Source organism: Pleuronectes platessa, chromosome 8 (assembly GCF_947347685.1).
Source record: "Pleuronectes platessa chromosome 8, fPlePla1.1, whole genome shotgun sequence".
In the NCBI taxonomy this organism is placed as follows: domain Eukaryota; kingdom Metazoa; phylum Chordata; class Actinopteri; order Pleuronectiformes; family Pleuronectidae; genus Pleuronectes; species Pleuronectes platessa.
The window spans coordinates 22976533-22988752 of NC_070633.1; the positions used below are offsets into that span (position 1 = coordinate 22976533).

General features: G+C 39.8%; 1 protein-coding gene across 3 annotated transcripts; it reads right to left on the reverse strand.

Annotated features, from left to right (window-relative positions):
* Positions 1 to 132: 132 nt before the first annotated feature.
* LOC128445855 (cytokine-dependent hematopoietic cell linker) lies at positions 133 to 9981 on the reverse strand. Of its 3 annotated transcripts, none has more exons than XM_053428724.1 (17): positions 9737 to 9981; positions 7869 to 7909; positions 5532 to 5670; positions 4138 to 4190; positions 3824 to 3872; positions 3211 to 3261; positions 3099 to 3133; positions 3003 to 3013; positions 2846 to 2923; positions 2528 to 2549; positions 2195 to 2219; positions 2033 to 2117; positions 1841 to 1857; positions 1670 to 1764; positions 1504 to 1581; positions 570 to 725; positions 133 to 455 (listed from the first exon to the last, which is right to left on the reverse strand). In XM_053428724.1, exons 2-17 carry the CDS (start codon positions 7869 to 7871, stop codon positions 303 to 305), a joined length of 1050 nt encoding a protein of 349 aa, XP_053284699.1. In that variant the 5' UTR covers positions 7872 to 7909; positions 9737 to 9981; the 3' UTR covers positions 133 to 302. The 3 variants fall into 3 exon arrangements, with proteins under 3 accessions (XP_053284699.1, XP_053284698.1, XP_053284700.1); XM_053428723.1 differs by having other exon boundaries at positions 2528 to 2552; positions 9737 to 9959; XM_053428725.1 differs by lacking the exons at positions 7869 to 7909; positions 9737 to 9981 and adding an exon at positions 5958 to 6101 and having other exon boundaries at positions 2528 to 2552.
* Positions 9982 to 12220: the final 2239 nt, after the last annotated feature.

Here is a 12220-nt window from a genome sequence, read left to right on the forward strand (position 1 = left end):
GCTCGAGTGTTTGTGATCACAATGAAACGTGTCATTGTTGTCGAACAGGTTTCACGTCAAGAGAAGCTCAAACCCACTAGGCTATAAGCCTCTGCAGGATTAAGCCAAATAACAACACGTACAGAACACACCTTAGTTGATCCTGTAGCCGCTGTGCAATTATTACACCTTTTATTGACAAAAGCTTATATATTTTAGAAATTTGAATACATGGTCAACATCTGTCTTTACAGGCTCAGAATGAACCACAGGGGGAATGTGATTGGATGAGATTCAGCAGGTGATCATTGTGATGTGTGTTGTCATTGTAGGAGCTGGTCGACGTCCCCCCGCGTCACTGCACACGTCAGCACACAGTTCTCTGGGTATTTACTTCCTGGTGTGTTTCTGCCACTGATCAGTATTATTGGGAAGATGGTGTGAAACTTGACGATTTCAGGCACAGAGTCAAACATCTGAGGACAAAACAAAGATGTCAGCTCCAGCACAGATAAATAATATACATGTGTACATGCTGGAGAGATAACTAGTTGTTAGAATTGGCCTCATTTGGTCTTTCCCCCACTCACATCTTTTGAATGTTGTCCTGTTCCCAGAGCGAACTTGCTGCTGCGCTCAAAGAACCGGATCTTTACATTGTAAACCTTCTTCTCGTGATACACAGACAACACCAAAGGGTCGCTGCCGGTGTTGATGGAACAGTCTCGCACCAGAAACGCACCGTTCTACAGTCCGGAATTACAAAAAGAAAAAAGACTTAAGTCTGACATTCTGATTTCTGCACAGCAGCTCTTTCCTTGAAAGTTAGTCTTTGCTCCTGAGTTTGCTTCTCACACAAAAACCATGACCTGATGTCTAAACTTTTCTAAAGGTTAAACCAACTGGCTCTGATGTGTTAATCATTAAGCTTCACAGACTGGTCTTGTTGGCAGAGACGGATATAAAAGGGATAATGATCTCAGGGATGCTGACAGGAAGCAGACATTGCACTGTAAAATCAGATGCATAATCTTTCAGATAATTTGAATTGCAAATATAATAGTTTTCAAACTTTTTAAACCACAACAGACATCAAAAGTGGCCTTAGGGTTGTTAAAGAAAACTGAGAATCTTTTTTTGAGGCATCAAATCCACTTTTATCAACTCTTAAGATTTGTGACCTTTACATATCACTTCATACTGTATCTACGTCATGTTCCACAGTTCTGAGTCAGAGCGTCTGCAAAGAGAAAATACAGGGGAATCCATTCAAATCATATTTCATTCAATTAATTTTGATGATCAAAATAATAAAGTAAAGAAAATTACTCCTTCTTCTCTGCTATTCTCAAAATGTTAAAAGAGGCTGTTGTAGTAAGTAGGCTGTAGGTTATATGCTTGCATTTACTTTGCCAGTAGAGGTCGCCCCAGCCCCCTTAGTATTTCTACTCCCAGCGTCTCCTCATACAACCCTCACCAAGACAGAGAATACGTGTATTTACCAATGTTTATTTAATTCCATACCTTGTTCACCAGATGTAAAGCATGCTCTGCATCTGCTCGACTACAGGCCCCGATGTACCAGTCCTCCTCACAATATGTCTGTTAGTAGAATAGAGATCATAAAACTTACATCCTCCGTTATTTCTCTGAACATTTATTTTAAAATAATTTTCACAGCACTTTTTACCTGTTGAGGTTTTTCCTTTGAAACAAATTCGTGTTGTTCAAAGTCGTCTTTAGTTTGCGGCCACTCATGGTGATGACGTCCTGACTGCCCCCTTTCTTTAAGTAGATGTTAAAGTTGACTTATGTGATCAATAAGTGCGTAATGACACTGATGAGCTGAAAATTTACTCACCCAGATTCTTTTGTGACCTGAATAGAGGAATTGAGTAAAACATGTTGTCACACAACAAGTAACGGCATTATTAAATAAATGCATTTAAAAATACAGTTAGCAACAGAAAGGACTATTCCTGTATTTTTAAGCTACACATATTTATTTATTGACACACAAAATGCTTGATTAAAAAGCAAATTCAAATCTTACCTTATTTCTAAATCATGAGTTTCCAGATCTAAAGAATATCTGAGGTGGTTTCTGGGGCCTGACACAGTTTCTGGACTCTGTCGACCTAAAATCCATGAATAACAACTGACAATATGTTTTTCTACAAAATCATATTCTCTATTATATTACATTACCTCTTACCTGTGATTTGTGAACCCAATACTGCCTGTTAAGTGTAATGAAAAGACAGTTAGATTCAAATAAAATGACAAGATGGTTAAGTGATGTTGTGTAGCCAGATTACAAGTCTTATGAGAAAGAATAAAAAGTTTAAGTGTTGATTAACTACATTGTTTCATGGTTACAGCTCGTAAAGGTCATGCTCCAGGACTTGTAATATAAATGGAATAAACAGAAGGATTAAAAATAAGTAGCAGAAATAAAAGTGAGACACAGAATTAACAGCAAAACAACAAAGATCTACATTTCACGATAATTTTGTCGGAAAGTAAAGCTTCGTTTATGACTACTTACTTTTTTAGTCCCCTTCTGTTTCCTGCTGAAATTAAACACATTTACATAAAATCACAATATGCTTTTTATACAGAAAACCTCCGGGCTCTCCTGTGATTATGATTCTAACCGGCAGATGGTGCGATAGCTGCTCAGTGAACTGGGCTGAGGCCTCCTCTCTTTCTACCATCCCCATGTGGGACAGGGGCCCCATGGGGCTGTGGTGAGCCTCAGGGGAATAAAACAACCACAGTGGAGACGTTCCCTGGTGAAACTAACGTCTCTCTCGACTTGTTCTGCCACGCATTAGTTTGAGTGTGAGAATCAAACGGGACTCACTCTCTCCTGCAGGGATGAGTCAATCCAGGAGGCTTATCTACTAACTGCAGGGAGGAAGGTGGAGGTGATGGAGAATACCTGGAAGAGACAGACATCAGCTGTAAGTCTGTTTATATTCACAGTTGAATATCTTGAATAGTATAGAAGAGTAAATTACCTGTGGGAGTGCTGGGGAAGGAAAAGAGACAGAGAACAATGAATGCAGTCAACAAACAGACGATATGACCCTGTAGTAAATAGCTCAGGTGTTTACCTGGTTTCCTGGAGGCACGGGTGTGAATCTCTTATCTGTAAAAACAACATGTTAGATTAATGTCTGGGATGCGACTGTCAACTGGGTTTCGTTTTATATTTGTATTTGTTACCTAAAATGTTTTTTCTTCTGCCAGGCTTCAGTTCTCTATTTACTGCAGGTCCTGTGATTCAAAAACATAATGCAGAAAACTGAATATTTATTTTCAGGGTTCAGAGTAGAGATTTAGAGACTTAAAAAAACTGACTGTAAGAATTATATGCATCAAAATCTACTGGGGTCAGATGACAGAATGTATTTTTTTTGTGGCATTTATTGTATTCACAGTTATTATAAAGTGAATATAAAGTTCTCATAAAATATAATAAAAGCATGTTTCTGTTCACTTCGCAAATATTAAGAAGATAATTAAACAGAGCTGCAGTGGCAAAGAAATATCTTACAGGCAATACTTAATAGTGACAAATGATATAGGAATAGAATATTTTAAGATACTTATTAGAAAAGAAAAACTGAATAATTACTCTGAAGATCCACTCTACCCAATGCTGCATTTGGAAAAACAAATATTCTCACTGAGAGGCTCCGAAGACACAATCTATCTGATCGGCCACAGGAACATTTGATTTTCATACGTTTCTGTTCAACGCTGGAAACCTTCAATAAAAAGAGTTAAAAAGATGATCGAGGGAGATTTGAAGCACATGATCACAATTTCACTTTACCTGGTGGGGTTTCTCTGTGTGGACATCTGAGCTGGGAGCTGGAGTTATCCTGATAATAACAATAGCATAATTATTATAATAATAATATAAAAGTTAGAAATTAAATGATAAAACCTAAAAATCTACTTGGATGCACACACAGTACATTGTTTGATTAATGTTACATCAGAGATTTACAGTAAAATAACATTCGATTTATAGGAAAGTTGCTGATTACTCTGAAGGTACATGAGTGTACAAGTATAAGCAGGTATTCAATGTGGTTCAATGGTAATTATGTATATTCACTTGTGAAAGTCAAACAGAAACCTTACAGCGAGGCGTGAGGAGAGGCTCTGAGCTGATGACAGCCATGGAAGGCCCCTGTCTGGAAACCAGAAGAAACAGTGAAACGTTCATCAGTGTCGGGGACGATGTTAGAACCAGTGCCAGTTCACAGTTTCACTTTCTTGGAGTTTGAATCGTTCTCGTAACTCAGCAGCACATTGAATTGATTACAGAGGAAGAGAACAACCACAACTGTGAACACGTTTAAAGGCCACAGTCAGTCCATGTAAAGCTACAGACGTGCAGCTGTGAGGCCCCTGGCTGGGGGCCACGTCCACGCAGCCGGGTAAAGGGAGACTGTTCACGCTACACGCTTCCCTCCGATAATTGTGATCTCCCGCAGTCGGACTCCGCCAACAGATGGCTCTGGAGACCCACTCGCAGATCATGCTCACTCAGCAGGAGCTCCGTCTCTCAGATCCACACTGCTTCTCATCTCAGAGTGTGTGTGTGTGTGTGTGTGTGTGTGTGTGTGTGTCTGTGTGTGTGTGTGTGTGTGTGTGTGTGTGTGTGTGTGTGTGTGTGTGTGTGTGTGTGTGTGTGTGTGTGTGTGTGTGTGTGTGTGTGTGTGTGTGTGTGTGTGTGTGTGTGTGTGTGTGTGTGTGCTTCATTGTGATCATATTCTACAGAACATAGTAAAGAAAAAGTGAAACATACTCCACATCTCCACATCATTGTGTCAACTAGAAAACACAGCAGGTTTTAACAAGTTTGTGACTCACAGCTTATTCTTATGCGCAGGTTATTTTAGTCTATATATGTGGTTTGTTTTTATAAATGGAAGGCAGAGGGAAATATTGAGGAAGCAGACTGCAATGAGTATTTTGTACATCTTATGTTACATTTTTTTTGTATCTATAATACATTTGTTTTGTTGGCCCTTATGTGTGCTGGACATTTAGTTTTAATTCAATTTCATAATTTTTTGGTTGTTGCTACCACTGAGTCAGAAGTGCAGAGAGATTTAGATTCAAGAGTCGTATAAATCCTTTAAGATTGTTTACAATCTAAAAGAAAGAATTAGATAAGAAGAAAGGATATTCAACAAAAGTCAAAGGTCAGATTTATTCAAAAAATGGGCAGACTTACTTGTTCTTTGTGATTTAATGTTGTTCACTGCACTGAAATAGAAAAATATTGCCATCTGATAAAAAAAAAAGCAGCTCATTCTCAAATGATACTGAAGGAATTAAAAATGTTAACCTCCACTAGTTTGTGCAATAAACCAATTTAGTTTTATATTTTTGACTGAAGACAAAGTAGACTTATTTAGGGTTTCTTTGAAAATTAAAAATTAAATTAAATTGAAATAAAACTTTAATCAAACTAAACTCATATATAAGAATAAAAGACTACATTGAAAAAACACATGCGTCTCTACCTGCGTACTCCATTTCTTCATAAATGGGCCTGGCAGGAAGTATGCACACGCTCAGCACTTCCTCCTGGTCATCCACCACAGCGTACTCGGGCTCCGTGATGTCGCTGTAGCTGCCGCTTCTCTGATTTCTGGTTTGATCCTGTGGAGACAAAAGTGCAGCTTCCTCATACTGAAAAACACAAAGTGTACAACAGACGACCTTTAAAAACCTGCTGCTTAATGAACACTTGTTTCTGGAGGTCTGAGACTCAGAGGTTACATCACTTTCATACAATGCAACACACAAACCTGCTACATGTCAAAAAGGCAAAGAGATTCTCAACAGTGAACTCTTTGAATTCAGTAAACGACTGCTTTTGATCAAAATCCTTTTCTGCATTCACTCTCCTACTGGAAAAGTAATACTTACATAAATAATTAACTTACAAAGGGAATTCAGTGTAGTCTGTAATGACCTCATATACAGCGATTTATTCTGAGGGGACGTTTTATGTTTAGATCCTCGACGCTCACACAACACCGATAAGCACAGGAGGAGATAATGAGCTGTTGCAACATCCCCCCTCTGCTCGTCTCTCAGGTATTTCTTTATCTTCACAGTTACACAGTTACACCGACATAAAGACGCACACGGTGTTGAAGTGTTACACAACAAACACTGAATGTTTCTGTGGATTTAAGCGCCTGTGGTGAAGCTGCAGAAATAGGTGGGATAAGGCTGAATACGTTATCGCTGGGTTCATCAGTCCCGGCCAATCAGACCAGCTGCTTGTGGTTTTTAATTTGAAAGCTACATGGATATGAATGTGTTGGTCCTGCTGCTCAGCAACAACCATGAAGCATTAGTGCAACGCCCAGGCACAATATTTCACCACAGGAAGGAAATGTTCACTTCTGTACGCAGGTTGTTTTTTATCTCGTCCACATGTAATGATAGCAGAGTTAAAAAAAAAGACAATAATTCATAGAACAACCACATGTTGGACTGTGGTCTGACAAGTTGACAATGTAAATCAAGTTTTGTTTAATTATTCAGAGAGAAATGTGGGTGAAAAAATACACTTTTGCAAAATATGGAAAAAAGTATCTACATATGAGGTTCATGAATATAAAACCAAAAATGAATGTCTGATTTACCAGCCTGGTGGCTTGTTGCAATACAGATCATAAACCCTGCCTCCTCCATGTTAGCTTCTTGGACATGGACCAAAAAAAATGAGCGAAAGTACAAACCAAGTAAAAATCTTCTCCCCTATGTTCTCTGTCATGTTAGTTTTGTCTTAGTTCTAAGTTTAGTTTTAATGATTTATTTGAAGCTATAGAAATGGGGTTGACATGGTATGATCGACAGCTGAGACTGGCTCGTGATTGGTTGACGGCTCCTCTACACGTTCAGCACCGCGCAGACTCCAAATTAAGTCAAAAGTGCTCGATGGCTGCGCCTGATTCTGTGATAGTTTAGATTTGTTTTTGTACAACGGGAGGAAGTGGAGACGCATGGGCCATCTTTATCTACGTCTATGTTGTTAACACACATGCATCTGTCAGTTAATTATTCAGTCACGATTTATACTGGTACTGGATCAGTCTTTATATTTCAGGAGACTCCGGATGAAACAGGCACATCATCTCTCTTTAGCCTCAAATCAATCAAATATTAAGCTTTTCAAATACGTCCTGGAGGCACAAATATTTAACAACACAGTCAGGGAACCTTAGTCCAACTCTTCAACTGTTTATTTCCAACGTCTGTGACTTTTATATTTGTTAAAGAAGTAGAGAATCATTAGGACATGGCAGAAAAAGAGCTTCTCTGTGGTTCTGAAGAGGCAAAGTGACTAGTGGACAAAAATTCCCCTGAATGTAAAAAAGCAGCTTTTGTACGAACCAAATGAACGATGATTCCCCGCAGTCAAATATTCATTATATTCATAAACACAACAAGATGTTAATGTGCACATTTCATCTCCAACAGAAAAAGCTCATACAAATAAAATGAGACTATAACTCTCCCTCACAATGTTGATACATCAACGTTATTCAGTACGAATTTGAAAGATGATTATTCCATAAATTCATTAAAAACAAAACAGAGAGAATAAATGAAGTAGGAATATGAATAAAAGGGATATTAATGCAACGCTGGGAAGAATCAGCGTCGGCACTGTGTTCTCGCTGTGCACTAACAATGACAGATCAGAAACGGGCTCTTTACTGCTTTCTGTGCTGAAAGGTAATTATCATGTGGCTCCGAACTCCCCAAGTCCCCCCCCCCCCCCGGGAACGTTCATGTGGAACCAGCAGGGAAACGCTGTGGACGCGGCCGCTATAACTCACCATTATCACAGCTGACTCATGGCTGGTCCCTCTCACAGCAGCTAGAGACAAAAATGAAAACCATCATTAGTTTGGGTGAAACGCTAAAGACTGCAGCCTCTCTGTCCTTTTCTTCCTCAATGAGGTTTTATATAAAACTACACAGAGCTGTATGTTTCACATGTCTAACATGCAGGGGAAAGAAACTGGGTCTGAATCCACTGAGAAACTAAGATTTGAAAACTGTTTGTTTGTGACGGAATCACCTGAACTGTGAAATGATCCTTGTGCCGCAGACAGAGCAGCAGATGCTGTTTGAACAGCTTAAATAAATGATCAGATTGATTTGGTTCATTTTGAATCAATAAACAACATCTGAGCTTCAGTCATTTGAATGTTTTTATGTAAATTATCTTTTATTTCTCAGTAAAATCTGGTTAGTGTTAATTTAACACTACTGCTGCAAAGGTGCATATTTGTATTTTAAAATGAAACAATTTGCCCTTCGGTGCCACGTTTGAGGCAGAATAATTACAACTTTGTGTTGATTTATAGAAGTTCCCACTTGTGTTCACAGTGGTTGATCCCGAGCAAAGGTTAAACAGCTGTGCTTTAATATATAAATACAACCATAAAATATTAATAACAAGAACAGAACACATAACACATCTGAGTTAATCATTTTGATGTATAAATAAGTATCATCAGCATCAGTTAAAATTTTATTTATCCGTAAATCCTCCCTCCACCGTCTGCAGGTCAAGTTTCAGAGGATTTTACTGAAGAAAGTTTGAGAAAACTAAAGGTAAATTACTTCACATTATCTTTCTATAAGAAAAACATCCAAAATTTTGTATCAATTGTAGAAATCCTGTTTCCAGGAGTGAAGAGAAGCTCAGGGTCAGAGCTGATCAATCACTATTTGATTGACAGTTTTTGTCTTTCTTGAAATCTCCTTGGACGTGGAGGGAAGCAAAACAGGAAGCAGGAAGGAAACCTGCCTGAAATAGAAGTTCAGAAAGGCCCAGGGAACGTGAATATGCCAGACGACATTACAAGCTACCGACTCACATCCCAACAAGCAGAGTCAGACTCAGTATTGGATTTGGCACCGTGGTCCGACACTCAGCGGGGCGGCCTGTCTACTTTGTGGAGCTTAGTTAGCCACGGGAAGATGGTGTTGGATGAAACGAGAAGGCGGAGATTAGATACATGGGAGCTAGCGTCTGAGGTTGAGCAGTTATAGTCCGGAAAACAAACTTCTGACCCACAGAAATTGGGTGCAGAGGATTTGGGGCAACTCAAACCAACCCGACCCGGCTCCGCTGTGGCCGCAAGAAAATATGGAGTGCAGAGCGAGAGAGAGAGCTCAGGCCGAGGAGTACAGATGTGATACTAACAGGGTTCAAACTAGGAAATACCATTAACCCAGCATTGCTTTTGATTAAATATCATTAAATGTTGTCTATAATGTTCTAGTTGGTGTTAATGAAGGTTTTAAAGTGTATTTTGACACTGCCATTTAAATTAAGAACCAGTTCTTTGATTACATTTGCTGTATTTTCTTTTTTTAAATCCTCATATACAACCCGTTCACATACGCAAATTCCATACGTGATGATGTTTCTACATTAAAATATAAATATGAGACTAAATCATAAATAATAAAGATAATATGTAATTGAACACCAACTGGATTCTTGTTCTTGAATTTTGCTCAAAGTGTGAATCCCCTCTCTGAGACAGAGAGTCCTGCTCTTCAGAGACAATCTCTTCCTTATATATCTGAGCCTTTTCATCTATTTTGAACGTCCGAGCAGCTTCTCTGCTTCTCTGCTCCGTCCTCCTCGTTCACATCGACACAAATACCCCCAGAGAAAGAGACCTACCTTTTGGACTGGCAGCGGTGAGTGACCGTGAGTGTGTTCCAGGAATAGAGAGCACACGGTTTACATGAACCCCTGGTCTGCTTCAAGTCTCTGTGACGGAGGTACACAGCCCACTGCACTCACCCAGAATGACTTCCTGTGTGGTGAATAACTGTGTGAGGTCTTCACACTAGTTTTCAACACAATTAGGTTTGTCTCTTCCTCTGCATCCAGCCTCTGATTTAACAGGTTTTCCAACATATCTCCAAAATATTTTGAGGCATCAGCTGTGATACACTGTTGTTTAAAAGGCCCGTGGAGCTAATTTCTGCATCGACCTCTTGACATTTAAAAAGGTTTAGATCTCGAAGCTGCAGCCTCAAAGTTTCCTGTGCTACCATTTGTCATACACGATAAGTGTTTGTGTACGTGTTTGTGTGTGTGTCTCTGTCTATTCATGAAACCACTGTTCCAAAATCAAAAAATATGATTCTGAAAACCAGGCCCTGAGCGATTGTTCAGTAAATCTTGGCAAAAAAAACTGAATTTATCATTGCTGCAGGTATTTCTCTACATTTGAGGAAGGCACACGTTGACATTTCAACTTCTGCTCTGTCAAGTGCAGAAGAAGCAGGGTGACATTTTCTCCTTTAATTAGATCAATCCCCCGGCTTCGTTTATACATCAAACAAGAAGACGAACCCAATTCTAATTTGTGCCAATATTTTACTCAAGCTTAACCTTTCAAAACTGATATTTTCCCTCATATTAATATTTTCATTTTATAACACAAACACTTAAAAAAGGGCACATTTACATCACTCAGGTGTAACATGGTTTGTATCAGGGGTGGATCAAGGATTTTTTTAAATCAGGGGCCACAATTTACACAGACGGGCTAATTACATGTCCGACATTCAACCACAAGCACAGATCCAGTTATGTGCACATGACCTTGTTTTCTTTTAGCTCTATTTCTTTGATTCAAAGCCACACGACACCGTAATAATGAACATTTTTTCTTCTTCAAGCACATTTTCTACTTCAATAAAGATTTGAAAATAAAAATTGATAAAATAAAAACTTAAACAATTTGTCATATTTAATGTCAGTATTGTTAGAAAGTGACAATCTGCCACTGTCTGAGTAAATCAGAATGATAGTTGTGTACTCTGCTGGATTACACTCACATAAAGCAAAACTCAGACAATTAGAGGCATTACACTCCGTCTATCAGTCGGCACACAAGAGCTGAAATGAGGCAGAAAATATGCTGAATCACGCTGAGGATATTTTCAGCGTCGGCCATGAAGCCGGGTTTTATTGGTCCGTGCAGCACCGGCAGCAGTTTCAGAAAAAGAGACGAGCATCACTCACTCTTATTGTAAAGCTTGCAGCCGGTGCAGGATATTATAACGGTGATGTTCTGCTTTAAGGCCTTCCCTCTCAAACCTTCACAGATTATGGCCTCAGACACAAAAAGCTCTGCTCACCAGGCACTGCAGGTTATTCCTTTGAATTTCAGGTATATGGGAAAGTGTTGGTGCTAAACTTGACAAAGGTAAAGAGAAACTTTGATATTTTTTACATTCACGTCGTTGCCAAACTGATGATCTCAGTGAAGATTAAGACGAGTGGCTGCTCGACACGCTTAGTGACTTCCCTCTGGTTTGAGTGGAGCAGTCCGATGGTGTTACCGTCAGCAGTGCGTTGGAGGCCAGATGCAGCAGAGCACAGGCGCACAAGGTCAGCCTCCCTCCTGTGGTTTCTTCTGCAATTGTATAGCCTGACTTCCTGTTAGAGATTACCATCTAGCCTCTCATATTCTCACTGATGCTTATCTCTTGAGCCGCCAACGCCAGCTCCCCGATCGTCTCTACACCTCGGCCCCCAGCGACAGCCCCATCGGCCTGTCAATCTGGCAGCTCATCCTGTGTCCTCCTCCCGTCCCCCTTCCCTGTCCTGGTCCTGTCACTGGGAAATAAGATCCAGAGCCGCAGCCTGAGGGGCGAGGAACATGGAGGATGAATGTGGGGGGGCTGGTGAGGAAATTTTCTGGAGTTTTATAGGTTGATAAAATCCAAGTTCTTCATGCATTCACGGGCGTCTCACGTTGACGTCATGTGATCGTAATCATAAACCACATCAATTAGCCTCTGAACAGCTGCTGCTCCCCCCCTATTACACAGAATAACCACAGAGTGAAGGTAAATGTGGCTACGCATTTCCTATGAATACATTTCTTGACTTTCACAAATTACTATTGACGTTTTTTTTCATATCACAGCTTTGTTTCAGGCTGAAACTGCTGGAAGGGCACAAAGTTTACTCAGACAACCATTTAGTTGTTCCTGTCTCATCCAGCGCCTTTATCTGCTCCAGGATTTGATGTGTCCCAAACTGACTGACTATTTAAAAAAAAATTGAATTTCCCATTTACCTCAACCACATAGTGTAGAAGTACATTCTGCCCCGAAGAAGCTGCGCCGGTCACAGGACTTAATT